The 12999-nt window shown below is 43.3% G+C and overlaps 1 protein-coding gene across 1 annotated transcript in view; it reads left to right on the forward strand.

Annotated features, from left to right (window-relative positions):
- Window positions 1-12999, forward strand: part of LOC102565872 (NAD(P) transhydrogenase, mitochondrial) — a 91675-nt gene that overhangs the window by 19650 nt on the left and 59026 nt on the right. The window contains exon 3 of the mRNA XM_006278155.4: window positions 11788-12017. Coding sequence (XP_006278217.1) covers window positions 11788-12017 — 230 coding nt within the window. The remainder of the gene's footprint in view (window positions 1-11787; window positions 12018-12999) is intronic.

Genomic DNA, 12999 nt, shown 5'->3' on the forward strand with positions numbered 1-12999 from the left:
TACTTTGCTTACATTATCTCATTGGGCAATCACTGTCTGGAACATAATAAAATAATCTAAACTACTGTTCTTGTAAACATAAAATAAACAATCTTTAATAGCCATTTTCTTTATGGTCCTGCTTACATAGTTTCAGTAAGCAAACTGAGAAATCATGAACAGACTCAAATGAAAAGAATGTGGAAATCATGTCTTAAATGAGTTTTTGGAAAGTATATTACATTCAGAATGCTCTGAGCATGCAAAAAGATACGTTTAAAATCAAAAGACATTGTCCTAAAGGAAATATCTTAGGGCAAGATTCTCAAGGGCCATGGCACCCCAAGATTTCTTAAGATCCTTTTAAGGGTGCCATGAGGTGATAAAATGGTAACACTGTTAGTTGTGATAATGATTCACAAGATAAATGTAGAGATTTCAAATAGGAACCCACAGTGTCAAAAACATTTGGACATGCTGTGGTCTTTCTGAGTTTTCTGCAACAGAAGAATTGCCTGTTTTATATTCCTGTAGTTAAAAAATGAATGGAAAGTCAGAGCTGCCATTTTCCGATGGTTGTCTTAAGCCTATTTATAGATTCATAGACATTAGAGCTGGAAGGGACCTTGGAAGATCATTGAGTCCAGCCCAAAGGGCAGGAAGTCAATAGGGGTCATAGGATCCCAGCAAGATAGACATCCAAATGTCTCTTGAAGGCATTCAAAGTAGGTGCTTGAACCACCTCCAGTGGCAGTCTCTTCCAAACCTGGGGGGTTCGGACAGTAAAGAAGTTCTTCCTTATGTCCAGCCTGAATTGGTCACGGAGGAGTTTGTGACTGTTTGATCTTGTCATCCCTTGGGGTGCTCTGGTGAACAGACGTTCCCCCAGATCCTGCTGAGCACCCCTGATAAACTTATAGGTGGCCACCAGATCGCCCCTGAGCCTGCACTTTTCCAGGCTGAAGAGTCCCATAGCTCTCATCCTCTCATCATAAGGTCTTTTTTCCTGACCTCTTATCATGCGCATGCCTCTCCTCATGCCTAGGGGTGCCTTGAGCCTTAAAAGGTTGAGAACCACTATCTTAGAGAGTGGACACACATACATTTAGAGCCCTTTCAAAGGAGAATGTTTCGAAAGGGCAGCAGTTGTTTCAGTCTAATTGTTATATGTGAAAAAGCTGAGAACAATTTAAATTTACAACTTTAACTCTGGATAAAGCAGAGTTAAAGTTGGGATTTCAACTGAATTGAACTGACTTTGAATTGTTCTTGGCTCGTTCACACAAAATAATTAGAAGTGCTGCCTTTTTGAAAGGGGTGCAAATATACTTATGTCCACATCCTCAGGCAAGACTACCACTTTCCTCACATGTTCAAGTCAATGGAGCTACTCATGTTCTGAAAGTCAGAGGTGCATATGTCTTTGTTGGATCATGGCATAAAACTATGCCTATATTCTGTTCACTCCAGTGATTACACTCTATGTAGTTATACCCAAGATAGCTCCAAAGTACCTTGCTAGTAGGCATCTATGCAGCGGCTAGTATTCGCTTCAGATTCGGCTGATTTGGGGGACAGTGATTTGATTCAGTGATTCGAATCACTGTCCCGAATCAATTCAGCTGAATCTGATTCAGAGATTTGGCTGCTGCTGATTCAGCAGAATCTCTGAATCACACAGACCCATCCCCTGCCTGATCTCCCAGCCCTGCCCGGCCCCAGCTCCTGGCTCTTCAGAAAAAAAAAAAGGCCCCACTCACTGGATGCCAGGCAGGAGGGCAATCCCCGCTGCCCCCTACTGCCCCGCACTGCATGGGGGGCTCTGTCACGAGCCCTCAGACTCCTGCCTACTCCCCCATTCCCCCTTGGCTGCCCTGCCCACCTCAGCTCCTGGCCCTAAAAAAAAAAAAAAAAAATGTTCCACCTTACCAGCTCCTGCCCAGGAGGGAAGGGGGGGCGGGAATCCCTGCTGCCCTGCACTGTGTGGGGGGCTCTACCATGAGCTCCCAGGAGCCCTGAGGCTGCTGCAACAGCCAGGGAGTTCGGGGTTTTTAATTTTTGTTTTTTGAAGAGCCAGGAGCTGGGGCAGGCAGGACCGTCATGGGGATGGCTGGGAGATGGGGTGGGGGTGGGGGGCTCGTGACAGAGCCTCCCATGCAGTGCAGGGCAGTGGGGATTGCCCTCCTGCCTGGCAACAGCCACTGAACGGGGGCTCTTAAAAAAAAAACAAAACGGGAGTTGGGGTGGGCAAGGCAGCTGTGGGGGGGCAGGCTGGGACAGTGGCCGGGGTGTCGGGAGGCACTCAGGGAGGCTGAGAGAGCAGGCAGTAGATGGGGCCTGGCAGGGGTCCCCCAATTGTCCCCTCCCTTCCCCTTCCCTCCCCTGCCCCCTACTTACCAGCATGGAGTCTGCGTCCAGCTCCCTGCTGTAGCCAGCAGGGACTGCCTGAATTGCCGAAGCTCTCTGAATCTGTCCTGAATCAATTCGGAGAGCTTCAAATTGATTCCGACCTTTTAATTGGTCCCTCGATTTGATTCGGATTCAGAGGTTTGGCCATCAAACCAAGCCAAATGTCCTCTGAACTGAATCAGCACCTGAAGCTTCACACAGTCCTACTTGCTAGGGTATTGCTAACAGTGTAGCCTTGGTAGCACTGAGCTAAGTGCAGGCTAACTGCCTGAGTACTTACTGAGTTCATCTACATGTGCTATTAATGTGCTGGAGTCAGCTGCTTCCTGGCCTCAGCATCTTCACATGCACCTGCGACTCCAGCAATTCGAGTTGGAGCAGTGCAGCCCCAGACTCCAGATGTTGGTGTCAGGTGGTGGAGGGGCTGGCTGGGACACAAGGGTGCTATAGTGCGGGGCTAGGTGGCAGGCAGCCCCTGAACTCTAGCACCCACGGTCTAGACATGTGTTTTAGCACATGAAATTACTCTGTTGTACTATCCTACAGTAGAGTTAATTAGTTTACTGAGCCCTAATATGGGTGCATATGTAGACTGTGACACTTTACTGCAGAGCTAATTAGTCAACTGCAGTAAGGCGTACATGTAGATGTACCCACTGAGGCTCACAGGTAAGTTCTACAGTACATACCAGACTCTATCATGCTAGGGTTTGAGATTGTGTTCATCCTGCAGATTGTATTTACTTTAATACTTCTGTCTCCAGTACTTACTAACCTGGATTTGAATAAATAGGTGAATAGTTGCTACCTCTACTTGCATAAGAGTGAGGTATACAAATTACCTATTGTAATGTTCTTTTTAAGTCCTGCTCCTAGATGCAGGCAATAGCAAAACTCCTGAAGACTTTAATAGACCCTATTTAACTTGCTGAATGGCTGCATATTAAGGGTACAAGAATTATGTTTAATACATTCCTTCTTTCCTACACTTCCTTAAACATCTCTTTAATATTCTGTCCTTTGACTCCGAACTTCTCAGGGCATCCTTTCTTGCATGCCTGGGAAGCAGTTTCCAGTCACATTGCTTGTACTGCCATGAACAACTAACAACAAATAAATGCTAATGAACAAAACCAGAAATGACATTTCTATGTTTTATAAATAAGCAAAATGGAGGGGAAGTGGAGAGAGGCAGATTGAGCTCTTTTTAATAACTCTTTCCATGAAACAAGAAGGTGTGATAAGCATTTTGTCAAATAGAGGTAAAATAAGATACCAGTCCATTGGTATTTCACAAAAATATTTTTTAAATGTCCACTTCCCTGTTAATAAGACAACTTTATAATATCATAAGCGAAAGAATGTTAATAATCCAACAATTTATCTTTCCCTATTTATGGTATTTTATTGCTCTTTGCCCTTCAGTCTGGGAAACTAAATAGAATGGGCTTGTTTTACAGTCATTTTCACTTTTCAATTTCTATTCATTAGTACCAAGCTATTGTGTTTGTATTCACAAGCCCTAGAGAGGAATCTCTAAATAATCAATCGGCTTTTAATGGATTTGTAAGAAAATTATGAAAAAATATTTCTTTTTTTTTCTCAGTGAGCTTTGAAATAACCTTTTTGTGTTTGTGTGGTGTGTGTATGCTTTGTTCAGAACCCAAATTCTGGTCCTAAACTAAGTTGACAGGGTCCCTTTAAAATATGGGATGACATAAGGATATGGTTTAAGATGTTGCTAACTATATCCAGACTGAGTGGAGCTGTGGAAAATTTTAATTTTATGGAGGAGCGTTTGATTTGGATGGCTCAAATACTAGTTGCAAAGGACTTAAAACCCTTTAAGCAGCTAACATAAGAATTTATACTGGGAAGGAAAGACTTTTATATAAATGTGAAATAAAGCCACAATCTAGTTAACAAGTTCTGTATGGAAATAAAATAATAGAACCTGTGGTGTCTTTAGCATGAGAATTAATGACAATGCATGACGAAAAATCTACTAAAAAGCAAATATTCCAGATCAACTGTATATACACGGCAGATCAAATATAGATGGGAGAGGAGGTTTAACAATATCAAAAAAAAAAGGTGAAGAAAAGGGTGGAGGGAAGTATGATAATGGAAGATTTTCAGTGATGTTTAGTTACCTAGTTCAATTTTGTAAGTTCTTGCCATTTTGGTGAAGATTTTTGTGTACACCTGAGATACCCCAGGATTAAGTTAAATATTTCTTTTATCCATACACCTGCAGAAGGAGAGCATAATCATAGCTATTCACATATATGTATACTTGTCCCTGGTCTCTCAGTTTGTGAACACGCTTTGGGCCAAGAGATAAAAATGTGAAAAGATATATTTCTATTGTAGAAGATCATGGAAGGATGGTATTCAGTGAAATTATAACAACGTTACTTGTACCTAAGAAATGTGTAATTGTTAAGTGGGTAACTAATGTCTATAGTATGAATTTTGGTTACTTACTAAAAAGGAGGTTATATGAGAAGCACAGATTCTTTGGGAAAGCTTTTACTAACTAGTCGACCAACTATATAGTTGATCCAGTAAAAGCTATCACAAAGTATAATATAGTTGAGATTGCTGTTGGGCAAACTTTTGGGTATCAGGTGTCCTTCCTCCTCTTCAAAAGGAGATTTCTGGAATGCAGTTGGAACTGAGGTCTGAGGTGCCACTGAAAATCAAACTGCAAATCCAAAATTAAGTTGTCTCATTTTAGTACTTGATGGAAAGCACTGTATTCTAATGCTAAACACTTCGAGCCAGTTTTGTAAACTCATTCATTGATCTACTGTCTGTGTGTGCGTTCTGCCTCGCATAGTAAAACCTTATACTAGTGGTGCTCAACTTTTTGGTCCTATGGGCTAGAGGAATGGTGTGGAGATGGTCTGCTGGCTGTATTGGTACTTACATGCCAGAATCAGACCCTGTGCGCCTCTGGTTTGCCCTGCACTGCTGGGTCAGGTCCTGCATGTTTCCATTCCACACTATGATGCCAGATAGGGCCCCATAAGCCTACACGCCATGCTGCTGGGTCAAACCCTGAACTCCCAGACTGGGCCCCATGCTGCCTCTGGCCAGCCCTGCACTGCTGGATCAGGCCCTGCACTGCCACTAGCCAGCTTTTGCTTACCCTGATCAGGCCCTGTTGCTGCCACCACTTCTGCCACCACTCCTGCACCTTCAAATCTTAGAATTCATGGGGAGCCCTGCAGCCTGGATGACGTGGCTCTGCAGGCTAAATCTGGCCTGAGGGTCTGTGGTTGAGCACCCCTGCTATATAAGGTTCAGGCTGAATGACATAACTTGTTCACAGGAAGCTTGGGGCCACAAACAGCAACAGATCTACAAGGCTGTAGTGCATTTGTGTAGGAGCTTGCGCAGCCCCCAGCTTGTGACAGTACAGCACAAATATGAAATAAATGGCAAGCTAAAAAAAGGGTCAAGCAGGGATGGATGGGAATAGGTGTAAAATTTTGATTCAGATCAGTTCTTTTGCTTATGGCCCATCACTAGGATTAACACATCATGTGGTATGTTTTGTTATCTATGCATTAAAGCACAGAGCTGAAGGAACTACTATTTGGAGGTGAATTACAGCAGTAAACTTGGATCTGGGGAGCATAAAAGCTTGGGTGGAGTGTGTAGGTGCTCAAACTGGCAATCTACAGTGAGGAGAACCATCAAACCATAAGCACTTTTACTTCAAAGGCTTCTTCTGCAGACACTGAGCACTTCATACTAACAGCTGCCAATTTCCAGGAAGACATTATGGAAATTAGGATCCCCAGGGTCCTAAAGGTGTCATCACTTTTACTTCTCTTAAAATAAATGGAAATGAAGAAATGAAGAAAAATGTCCATATAAAGTAGCCACAGGAAGAATGATTTTCATGTACATACAAAGGTTGGAACTTTGTTAGTGGGGTATGTTACTCTCTAAGTATAGTTTATATCAGGAACACTTTTAGAATAATATTTTGCCATCAGATAAAGCCCATAGGAATTGTATTTCTGGGATAGAATTTGTCCAGATAGGAGTTGCTTATAGGCAGTGGAAATAGTGGTAAGTCATGTCAGGGGATTCTGCATCTCCACATGTGATATAGGATCATGCTTTCTTTTTGAGGCCCAAGAAGAAAGCTACAGAGCCAGATGCTGGTCTTTACCCGTCTACCATAGAAGCAAAGTTGATGCTGTGAATTATAGAAGATAGGCAAAAATGGCAAAAATTTGCCCTTTCCACACTGTGAAATCAGTTATATAAAGTCTGGAATATTGACATGGAGAAACCTGCTAATTTAAGACATGGCAAAAATGACTAGTACTTTACTGCTTGCCTGCAGTACCCAATCAGTAGTAGGTTTCTCATGTTTAAAGGTTAATGCATGTGTTAGTAGGAAATGTTAATAAGTTGGGTCCCAATTGTCTTTTGAAAATATATGGGGAGGAGACAGATCCATAGAAGGAAATCTGTGGCTTTCCCCTGTTGAAGTTGTCTTCCCTACTGGTTTGTCAGGGAATAGGCCTCAGCCAGTCTCCAAATCAGTATATTCTGGCTTGGGAAATCAGGCCATGCATGTGGAGACTCTGTGATCCTTGCTATACATCTCTTGGGTAGTGAGACTCAAAAAGGAACTATGTTGGTAGGTAGGGCTGTGCAAAGCTTCGGTCTCTGATTTAATTTGGTAGAGATTCAACTCGATTCGGTGGTCGAATCTCCAAATCCAAATTGAATGTGGAACCCTCTCCAAATCAAATTGGAACCCTCTGAATCTATTCGGAGAGATTCGGAAAGATTTGGAGACTTGGACATTGAGACAGCTTTAAATGTTTTTTCTACATACCTCTAGGTACCAGGCAGTTCGTGAATGCTGCAATGCTGGGGCACATGGAGCATCCCACAGAAGTGTGAGGGGCTCCCCAGCACGCTTGGCAGCAGACCTGGAAGTGGACCAGAAGCACTTCTAGTCCACTTCTGGGTCTGCCGGGGAGTATGCAGGGGGGGCCCCTACACCCTGCTGTCTCAGTGACTGGTACCTCCTGGGTCTGGGGGGGAGCACCCGGGGTCCCCCTGTGGCCAATCACCGAGTCGGGGAGGTGTGGGGGGGCCCCCCAACGCACTCTCTGCAGACCCAGAAGTGGACCGGAAGTACTGCCGATCCACTTCTGGGCTTGCCACCAAACATGTGCCCCGCCCCACTCCTGTGGGATGCTTCATGCACCCCAGCATCGCAGCATTCAAGAGCTGGGCCTGCTACCTCAAGGTATGTAGAAAAAACTTATAAAGCTGTGTCTGAGTCTGAATCGCTGATTCTCCAAATTAGCATTGAATCTTCAGTTTCGGATTTGGCCGGATTGAATCGGGGATAGTGATCCGAATCAACAAATCAAACCACTGTCCTTGATTCAGGCTGAATCCGAATCCAATAGGGCTTGCTTCTCACACCCCTATTGGTAAGCATTTAATTCCCAGCCAGAAGCTTGTGCCAGAGGTTACTGAGCCTGAGCTGTTTTTCTTATGGAATTGACACCAATTAAGTAGGAGGTAGGGGCCCAGGGAAGATGCTACTTCTTTAAATGGGGAATGGAAAGGCTGTGAAGTGCTCTAAGAACAACTGAAGCACTCCAAAAACAGCAATTGCTTTGAAATGCTTCATTTTGAAACATTTCTAGTTACACATGCTTGCTTCACAAAACACAACAGTGGGTTGCTCGGTCCTTTTGCATCTTACAGTACTTTGCTCCCACCCCCCTGCATGAGTAGAGGGAGAATGAAGCAGTCAGCCAGTGATCACTTATATGTGCTTGGCCATCCTCAGCAGTCACCAGAGCCTGAGAGTCATGCAAGGTATTCCCAAGAATAGAGAAAATGATTCTTTGCATGGCTTTTGGCCCTTAGAATTGAGAAACCAGAGGCGCTGAGTACACGAGAGTGCATTCATTGACTGTCTGCCCATTCTGTTGCCTACCTCCCCCACTCATGGCTGAAGAACATGCCACTGCATGCCATTGTGGCCATTCTGAAGCATGCTGGTAGAGGGATACAGTTGGGGGCTGTATGGTTGTCTATGGCCTGAAATGCCCTGATTTGAAGCTCTCCAAATTGTAACAGAGTTTGGACTACTTCAAGTATATGTCTCTCCATGGTCAGGTATGTCACACATGCTTCCCCCAGGTTGCCTCCCCTCCCCCCAGGAATCCCAGTTCTGGGGGAAAGTAATATTGCTGTGGAAAACATGGGAAATTGAGATATTATTTCTATGAAAGTTTTATATGTTCCTGTTTTGACCTGCTGTCTTTGTGCTGCTGCCTGCCTGGATTCACAGGAGTTAAGACAGAGCTGAACCATGGTCTGGCCATATGCAGAAGGCATGGGCGATGGCTTGAGATAAATCCAGTCATTATATTCAGAAAACATATGTGAACTTGTTTGAACCTCACATCCAATGAAAGACTGTCTGGAAACACTGAAGATGAGGGAGAACAATAAGGGGAGACATAAACCAGTTCTGCCCAAAACAACGGCAGACAAAGGGAGTTGGAGGCCTCATGGGAAATCTGGAACAAAGACCTGTAGGGGCAAAACATCTTAATATTTTTAAGATGGAGCTTTATTATCTTAAGAAAGGGATTGTATGCCATGGTACCTACAATTGCCAAGGGCTATGTTTAGTGACCTAGCAGGTCTCTTCCAGGCCTGTGTTCCTAATTATGTACAGTCCAGCACACAGGAACCAACAAGGGTCAAATGCTGCTCTTTACTCAGTTCTGTAGTTCCATCAAGCCTATAGACTAGAGTGTGATTTGGAATAGCCAGAGTGAGAACCTTTATGGATCTACATGAACTGCCTAGATCTTGGGTCTAACCATGTGGGGATAACCTCTCTCTCTACTTCCTCTCCAAATTAAGTGGGTTGGGAATAGGCAGAGTCTTTGTTCCATTGTGATTACGTGTACTTGCCATTGTGCTCACTTACCTGAATTTGTAAGGTTGAGGGAAGTAACTTACTGCCAATGATATATTACTGTCCCCACTACAGAAAGAACCACTTGTGAATCAGAGGGTGTCTGGAAAATAATTGCTCCTGGAATGGGGTAGCTTGCTTACCACCACTTGCTAAAAAGTGTGGCTAATAGCATCATTTAACCAATGGAAAGCTTGCTTTAGTAAGTTGAGGAGGATATAGTTTTTATGTTCACTTTTGGGTCAAACTGCTTTCTTATGTAATGCTAGTTGCAGGGCTGTCCCTTGTGGGGGGGGGGTGCGAATTGGGGTGACCGCCCTGGGCCCCGCACTTTGGGGGGCTCTATGGACAGTGCTGTACAGGCCCCTCTGAAACCGCTGCACACCGCCGGCTCCATGCTCTGGCCACTCCCCCCTCCCACCCCCGCTCTGTGCTCCAGCCGCTTGTCACCCCCCCCACTGCTCACTACCTGCCAGCCCCACAAGGGCTGATATGCCCTTGGCCCTGCACACCCCTAGGGATGGCTCTGGCTAGTTGGGGATGCTCCTGCTTTGAGCAGGGAGTTGGACTAGATGGCCTTCTGAGGTCCCTTCCAGCCATAATTTTCTATGGTTCTAAATCTTGTCAGTGTTTTGGTTTAATTGTAAATATTCTTTCATTGTGAAGCTACACACTCTTCCAGTTTAATTTTATTTAAGCAAACACATACTTTGTCTGTAATACATGACCATTAAAAGCTGTTTTCTGAATTAATCAGAAAAAGGCATTTTTTTAAGAGCCCAGTGATGTAAAACCTGCAGCTATTCACATGGTTCTCATGTGAAGCATTTCCAGGACAGATCTATTATGTTCTCTAGTAAACTCCCCTTAACACTTTCTTGCTTTATAACATTATAAGTACTAGCTGTTGCTTTCTTCTGTTTAGGGGTAAAGTTTTTATAGTAATTCCCAGCTTGTGTACAAGTTAGCACTGATACCATGCATACATCAGCATTGACTTGCTCTGTTTAGTATGGTCTGAATAGAAATATCCTGGCCATGTGCATCAGTCTTGTCTGTGTAGCCACATGTGGAATGCTCTCTGGCACCGAGCTGACAATGTAGGTTTAGGTAAACAGATGCTGAAGCTTGTGCAATTGGTGTACAGAAAAATGATGGTGATAACATTTCAGTGACTTGTTCCATATTAACCATTGTAAGCAAGCCAGCGTTTGATGCATTTCTAAAACCTACTCTTAAAGGCATATAACGGGCACTCAAGTAAACCATGGGCATTGGTGCTGGCCCTCAGTGCAGAGATGAATACAATTCTTAAAGAGCCCAATCCAGTTTCATTGGAGCCATGAAAAACTCTACTTAGATTGCAGGGGATTGGCTCCTGTATGAAAAATAGTTTGGGGCCTGAACCTGAAAACATTCACAGTTCACTTTCAACTATTGCTGTGAATCCTTGCAGGATCAGGTCCTTAAAGATCTACACAAATGTTACTTAGACAAGGGGTGTCAAACTCACTCCATGCCCAGGGACGGATCTGGACATGGTGGGGTGAGTGGAGGTGGCAGCAGATAACACCGTCATTGCTTACACCCTGCTGGTGACACACATGCCCAGCAGGGCTCTGTGCCCCAGATTTCTGTGGTAAGCCTCACCCCCACTCGCTCCACCTCCAAATTTATGGCCCCTCTACCAGGGGCCACGCAACATGGCTCTGTGGGCCAGATGCAGGATGTAAGTTTTACACTCCTGGCTTAGACTATTTATTAAAATGCCTTCATCTCTCTTAACAAGCAAAGTTTACTCACAAGTGAAGCCAGTAAAAACAGAGCTTCCTTTCCTAACCCTGTGGTATCATCTTTGGTTTTCCCAGCTCATGAATGAGTGGAATTGAGGTTGTCACTTAATTGTGGTCAGTTCTACACCTTTTTCAGGGTAAACAGCATGAAAACTTGTATAAGCAGTATTCCAGCCAAGGCTTTTATAAACCAGACTTTAATTTGTTATTCTTTTGGCATTCATGAATGCATTTGTGTGACCATGTGAGCTGGCTGTGGAAAGATACACTGTACAAAGTGTAATAGTGAAATGTTTTCTCTGGTTATTCTCTGTTATTTACAGAAATATAGGGCCCAATCCTGTCATTCTTCCTCATGTAAATAGTCCCACTGCAGTCAACCAATTGGACTATTTCTGTGTGTAAGGACTCTTCATGTGCGTAAAGACTTAAATGAATAATCCTGGGATTTCATAGGGTGGAAATTTCAGAGGTGCCTAATGGAATCAGGCATTCTGGTTACATTCACCTCTACTGGAATTTAAATATTGAAATGTCCTTTGTGCTTTTGAAAATCTCCTATACATAAAATTTGATATGCATCAGAGAAAATCATATTTTTTCTTGATTTTTACTTAGGATTTCACTACAAGGATCTGGTTGTCGGTATCCCCAAAGAAACATACAAAAATGAGAAGCGAGTGGCAGTCTCTCCTGCTGGTGTCCAGATCTTAGTTAAACAGGGCTTTAATGTACAAGTGGAACATGGAGCTGGCAAAGAAGCAAAATTCTCTGATGAGCAATACAAAGAGGCTGGAGCAGTAATCAATGATATGAAAACTGTATTTGGCTCAGATATTGTTTTAAAGGCAAGTTTAGCATATGACATGAACCATATATTTATTTTGATGGCAGGGCACAAATATTAGGTGAGAGAGATTCCAACAAAAAATGAGAATAAAAATAAAATTATAGAAGTATAAAAACTTACCTGTGCCATTAAATCATATAGAAAAGAAGTATAACGTCATACGTTTTCAGAAAACCAACAGCTTTAAGTGCATCATTAATGACTTAATGTATCATATTTCGAGGTGGGGGGGAACATCTCTTTATGTTCCCAAAGAGATTTTGCTCCATATACATCCTAAGTTATTCTGTCGAAGATTGCGTTCTATTCCATCCCAATTAATAGGCCTTTGTATAGAACATGCTTACACTAGTGCAGTTGGCCTTTATATAATTTTAAATGGGGATTGGGTAACCAACAAAAGCCCTACACTCAATCCAAAGGAAAATTGCCTCTCTATGGATCAGAAGTAAAAGTACACCACTGTAGTGTTGTCCACAAGTTACCCCAGGGAAGCTGTTAATATAAGCAGACTGCTACTGGCTTACCCTCTAACTACTAGTAAGGTGCCATAATAACAATTTGTTATATTGGGATAAGCTGGTTGTCTTTCTGCTCTGAAACCTGGTGCAATTCACACTGGTGTATTAAACCAATGTAAGTATGTCTTATGTCCAGACCTTAAATCACTACTTAATCAGTGAGATAAGATCATTTGATATAAATTCATTTAAACTGGAGCTGCCCAAGAAGCAAGGGCTTCAACTGTGGTCTGACAAGCTGCCACTCCAACCCTGGAGGTGGATTGCCTGGGTGGCAAGAAGCCTTGCAGTCCAGATTCAGCCCGTGGGCCCAAATAAATTGAAGAGCCTTGAAAACCATTTTTTTTTTTTTTTTTTACTAAAATCGAATCTAAGGCTGTAATCATGCATCAGGATCTGCTACTTAGGGAGACAATAGGACACCATATGGCACAGGGGGTTAGCGCTAGGAAAGGTATT

This window comes from Alligator mississippiensis, chromosome 11 (genome assembly GCF_030867095.1).
Source record: "Alligator mississippiensis isolate rAllMis1 chromosome 11, rAllMis1, whole genome shotgun sequence".
Lineage (NCBI taxonomy): Eukaryota > Metazoa > Chordata > Crocodylia > Alligatoridae > Alligator > Alligator mississippiensis.